The sequence below is a fragment of the Helianthus annuus genome, chromosome 10 (assembly GCF_002127325.2).
Source record: "Helianthus annuus cultivar XRQ/B chromosome 10, HanXRQr2.0-SUNRISE, whole genome shotgun sequence".
NCBI classification, from domain to species: Eukaryota; Viridiplantae; Streptophyta; class Magnoliopsida; order Asterales; family Asteraceae; genus Helianthus; species Helianthus annuus.
Window position 1 is genome coordinate 17230493 of NC_035442.2, and position 6050 is coordinate 17236542.

At 39.1% G+C, this 6050-nt stretch overlaps 2 protein-coding genes across 2 annotated transcripts; both read right to left on the reverse strand.

The window, feature by feature from the left end:
• Positions 1-300: 300 nt before the first annotated feature.
• LOC118482599 lies at positions 301-4228 on the reverse strand. The gene is made up of 3 exons (XM_035978142.1): positions 1826-4228; positions 1104-1188; positions 301-797 (listed from the first exon to the last, which is right to left on the reverse strand). The coding sequence occupies exons 1-3, from the start codon at positions 4226-4228 to the stop codon at positions 301-303; spliced, it is 2985 nt and encodes a 994-aa protein (XP_035834035.1).
• Positions 4229-4243: 15 nt separating this feature from the next.
• LOC110880693 lies at positions 4244-5458 on the reverse strand. The gene has a single exon (XM_022129168.1). The coding sequence runs from the start codon at positions 5456-5458 to the stop codon at positions 4244-4246; it is 1215 nt and encodes a 404-aa protein (XP_021984860.1).
• Positions 5459-6050: the final 592 nt, after the last annotated feature.

Consider the following 6050-nt stretch of genomic DNA (forward strand, 5'->3'; position numbering starts at 1 on the left):
CCCGGCCCCTCATCCAAAAAAATACAGTCAATAACAAAACAAAGCCAAACCAACTAAAACTCTACGTATACCAAGCAACTAATTCAAACCAAAAAACTAAACAATAACCTATTCTTCATTCCAGCCATCTTTCGATGCCTCAACTCTTTCCTTTGTATCTACCAGATTCCCTTCTTCAAATAATTCCTTTCAACCAAGCCTATATCAAAAAACTCCCCATCCATATGTACTAAATTAGAGAGGCTCGCAATACAGCACAACCCAATACCCCTACTAACATCAACAGCCCAAATCATAAAATCATTCCAAACCTCCCCTGCCCAATCCAATAACCCTCTTATCCCCCAATGATTCCCATAAACCCAAAGACCTATCACAGCAATTTTCCCAATTGCAACCACTGTTAAACAATTTGTTCTTTACACCATTCCCTCTCATCAACCACTCTCCATTCCCAGCACACAACCCCAACCCAATACATAGCCAGCATACCCCACCCCATACCAAAAGACTCAAAGGATTCAAAACCAAAACAAGAAACGGTTTCAGAAAAAAACAACCTGACCATATAGACCGGGATTGATTATCACTGTATGGTTCTAGGCAAATCCAAAAAGAATTATAAGTGGAAAATAATGTCCTATAAACAGTGATAATCTCCTTCCTTATAACTCCCGGGCAAATGCATCCCCATAGCATTAAATCACCTAACCTCCCATCAACAACCGCAGAAGTGACCAGAATGGTTGATACACCCTCTAGACTGGCCACCAAAACAAAAACTCGGTTCAAATTTCCTAAAAAATACCAACCAAACAAAAAATGAAAAAGACAAGCAGATCTAAATGGCAGGGTATTTAGTGAGATGACTACCCCGGCTGCAAAAGAACACCTTATGTCTCCCAATAAAACCCAACAAATCCCTCCCAACACAATGTAAACAAACCACTGACTCAAACTATAAAGCAAAAAAAGGCTAAAAAGAGACCAAATTAACCATGACAACCAAGGTTGACTGCTGCTGCCAAGAACTAGAAATAATAAAAAACACAACAAGGCAGAGAATAATGTCCTAAAGACAACAGCAGTCCCCATCCTTATACCTCCCTGGTTAGTGCCCTCCCATAGCACAGAAAAACCTAATCCCCATTCACAAAACGCAGAGATGACCTGAATGGTTAATGCACCCTGTAGACAAGCCATCAAAATGAAAAAAAGGTTCAAATTTCCTAAACAAAACCACCCTACCATGAAAAGAAATAAACTAACAGGACTAAGGCAAAGAGAATTAAGAAGGATGACTACCCAACAAGCTTTTAGCAACCTTATTTCACCTGGTACCCAAAAAAATCCCACTCCCTTGATTAACTCATAACACACACAAATTTTAGGCCAGAAATTGGGCTTTCAAGTCTTTGACCAGTTCTAAAAAAAAAACACAAGGAAAAAGAACCTAAAGTTAAAGACTTGATCCATCCTTATAACTCCCGAGACAAGACTTATCCCAAGTCCACAAAAACCTAAGGCCCATGAGACAACCGCAGATTTACCTTCCTGATCAGAATCAATCAGACAAGGTAAAGGAACCCACACACCCAAAACTCCACACAAAAGGAAATACAATAACAGAAGCAGTTTCGGAAGCCTAAGCGGCCAGAGAACTACCCTCGTATTATATTGTCTCCTTATTCCAGCACTTCCCTGTTTTCCCCCCACCCATTTAAAGAATTTGTTATTCCCACTGAACCAATCTCCCCCAGCCCAATCATTCCCAAACCCTCCCATAATACAGTACTTAAGCATCATCATTCCTTCCATCCCATACCTTAAACCTCCATACCTCAGCAGCCTCCAAAACATTGCTGCTCCTTTTCAATTTTAACCCCACCAATCTCATTCTTACTTCTTCACAGATTCTAACAAACAGTTGTTGAGGAGACCTACTGTTATCCCTAAATAACCTCCCATTCCTCTCTAGCCATATAAAATAAACACAAGCCGCAACCACCAATCTTCTAATAATATCCCAAATGGACTTACCCTTCTTCATTTTTTCAGCAAATACTATAAACTCCTGCCATAAACAAGGGGCCTCCTCCATTCTAGCCTGCCTTCTCACTCTCCTCCATACTGCACTAGAATATTCACAACTGAAGAACAAGTGATCATGACTATCAGGACAGCGTTTACAAAAAACACAACTCAAATCACCATCCCAACCCCAACTCAGCATTCTGTCCTGTGTTAACAATTTACCCCTAAACGCCAGCCAATTAATAAAAGCATGCTTCGGAATACATTGGCTGAACCACACAAAACTGCTCCATTTTACTACCTCCCCAGCACAGGAAAAACTATTATACACCTGTTTCACAGAAAACCTAACCACCTTCCCATCACTACCTTTCCATTCAACACAATCTTTCTTATCAATATGAAAAGTCTCCACACTTCTTTGAACAAGCCATGGGTATTTCCTATGCCACTCCTCCGGAACCTGCCATCCCTGAGAATTAAATAACTCAGCAACCTTTGTTTTTTGGTCGAACCCTGCTTCACGGATATCCCTTCTATCAATCAAATTACCCAAAATACCCTTCTCATGCCACAAATCATGCCAAGCAAATGAGTCCATACCATTACCTATCTTGACTATAAAATTATTCCTAACCATATTCCTATTCTGCAATAAATGACCCCAACTCCACGAGTCCAATCTATTTTCCCCAATTTCCCAAAAACTTCTCCCCATTAACTTATAAGACTTAATCCACTTAACCCATAAAGAATCTTTGTTCGACAACAAATTCCATATATGTTTGGTCATCAATGCCATATTTTGCTTTCTTAAAGATAGGATATTTAAGCCCCCATATAGCTTTGGCCTGCACACCTCATCCCATTTAACTCTAGCCAAGCCCCTGCTCCCATCATGATGATTCCATAGAAAACCCCTCATTAGTCTTTCAATATCCTCAGCCACATTTATTGGAAGAATGAACAAAGAAGACCAATAAATGGTCAGCGAAGACAGAACAGATTTGATCAATTGGACCTTCCCAGCAAACGATAAAAATTTCACTTTCCAATCCGAGATTCTGTTTTTGACTTTATCTATAAGAACTTTACAATCAGCTTGATACAGTCTTTTAGAGGATAAAGGGATGCCCAAATACTTCATTGGAAATTGCCCAACCTTAAAAGGAAGAACATTCAGAATTTCTTTTCTCAATTCTTCATTAACATTTCCAAAAAAGATCTCACTTTTATGAACATTTGGTACCAGACCAGACACCCTGCTAAATTCATCCACTGCTCCTTTTATAATTCCAAAGGATTCCATATCAGGCCCACAAAATATAAGAAGGTCATCAGCAAAGCATAAATGCGTTAACCCCACCCTCTCACATCTCCAATGAAACTTGAACTTGTCATTTTCTCTAATCTTTCTTTTAATAATAAGATTCAATACTTCCATAACAATGGTAAATAGGTAAGGAGACATGGGATCTCCTTGCCTAAGCCCCTTCTCCCCTCTAAAAAACCCATAAAGATTCCCATTAAGAGCCACAGAATAGGAGACTGAATCCAGACAACACATAACCCATTCCACAAACTTTCCATGAAACCCAAAATGAAACAGACTGTTTTTAATGAACTCATGATTAACAGAATCATAAGCTTTTTGTAAATCAATCTTTACAGCAACCCTCGGACACCCTCCTTTCCAGTCATATCCTTTCACTAACTCTTGAGATAAGAGGATATTATCACTGATCAATCTCCCTGGGATAAATGCACTTTGGTTCTGACTAACCAATTTATCAAGACAGCCTTTCAACCTATTGCATAACACTTTACTTATGCACTTATACAGCACATTACAGCAAGCTATAGGCCTGAACTCAGCAACAGAATTAGGAGCTTTAACTTTGGGAACCATAGATAAAACAGTAGCATTTAACTCCTTTAATAATCTCCCATTCCTAAAAAAATCCAGAACAGCTTCAGTCACTTCATTCCCCACAATATCCCATGCTTCTTTAAAGAATTTAGCACTGTATCCATCCGGCCCAGGTGCCTTTTCATCATTAATTTGGAACATAGCCTCCTTAACCTCTTCTTTTGAGAAATTAGACACCATAGCCAGCGCCATATTAGTATCCAGCTTATTAACAAACAGAGAATCCGGATCTTCTAAAGGAGAAATAACAGCCTTCTTTCCCATGATGCCCCTAAAATATTAAACAAAAGCATCCCCAACAGCCTTCCCCTCATAAATATTACCCTCCAAATCTCTAATCTGCCCCACATGATTTCTAACTTGCTTGTGTTTCACAACTTGATGAAAATATTTAGTATTCTGGTCCCCCACTTTCAGCCAATTCTCCCTCGATTTCTGCTTCAAAAGGTATTCTTGATCCAACAACGCTTCCTTAAACGCTTTAACATACACCACTTCTTCTAACCTTAAATCTTCATTATCAGGCTGACAAGCAATCTCAGACTGAATCCTCTCAACTTCAGATCTCAATCTTTCAACCTTCTCATTGAGATTACCCTGTTGCCTATTTAATTTCCGCAAAGGCTTTTTCAACTCCTTCAATTTACAAACCACTTTAAACATATTATGCCCAACAAAACTCTTATCCCATACTTCCTTAACAATTGGTTTGAATTCCGGTTTAGAGGCCAAAAAATTCCAGAACTTAAAAGGCTTCGGATCAAATTTTTTACCCCCCGAAAAAACAAGAATAGCAGGAGAGTGGTCAGACGTATAAAAAGGAAGAAATTTAGCACAACCTGAAGGGAAATCATTTAAGAACTTCTCATTACCCATGACCCTATCAAGCTTTTCCATAATGCCATCACTGCTTCCAGGCTTCTGATTCCAAGTAAAATGAAAACCCGTTTTGGCAATATCCATGATATTAGCCTCAGCAACACATTCCTTAAATTCTTCCATACCATAGTTAGTACCCCTTTGAACCGAACTCTTTTCATTTAGATGAAGAATAGCATTAAAATCCCCCATGGCAACCCACGGTTTATCCCTAGCATTCCCACTATAATCAATGAGATTCCTCCATAAAGCTCTTCTAGGATTCATAGTAGCATGCCCATAAACAAACGAACAAAGAAAATTTTCCCCATCCAAAAAACTCTTGATACGACAATGAATCACCTGTTCTTCAATACCCAAAATATCCACACACACTTTTCTAGGATCCCACCCCACCACAATTCTGACCCAGTTTTCACAAACCTCACTATTACAAACCCAATTCCACCTATTATTAATTCTACCAGCCCTCTCCAAAACTTTCCCCTCTCCCAAATGAGTCTCAACAAGGCCACAAACACTAATATTATTATCCTTAATGATCTTTCTTATTATATTTTGCCTCCCTTCCCCTCCAAGACCCCTAACATTCCACACCATTACATTACTACTCATTGGGAAACCAGCATCTCATCAGGGTTACCCAAGACACAGGTATCCCTTTCGGTATTCAACAAACCACCATCCTCCTTCATATCACAGGCCATTTCATCATCTTCAGACTCCACTTCAACTAACCCCTTGATCTTATCGAAATTTAAAATATCCCACTGCTCCTGAAAAAGTTTCTTCTGACCAATATTCCACTTTATCAGCACATCACTAGGAGGACAAGACCTTTTTGAAACATAATCAGCCACTTCATTAAATTGTTCCGTTGAAATTTTGAAGAACCCCCTATCCAAGTTGACCTTAGAAGCTAACTTAACAGGATGAATATCTTTAATAACAGTTTCTTCTTGAATAATCTTCTCCTTAACAGGTTTAAGACCCTCCCTTGTACTATTCACCCCTTGACCCTTCTCTACCGTAGAAGACCCCCTACCATCATCAGACTTCCTTTCAATATTCTCCTCACTTAAAACCTCAAACTTATTTGCAGTAGACAACTCCTCAATAATTTTCACTCCTTCACTCTTAACAGCTTTCCTACCCTGCTGCTTGACTCTGTATTCAAACTTACCACTATTACCTCTAGCTGAGTTCT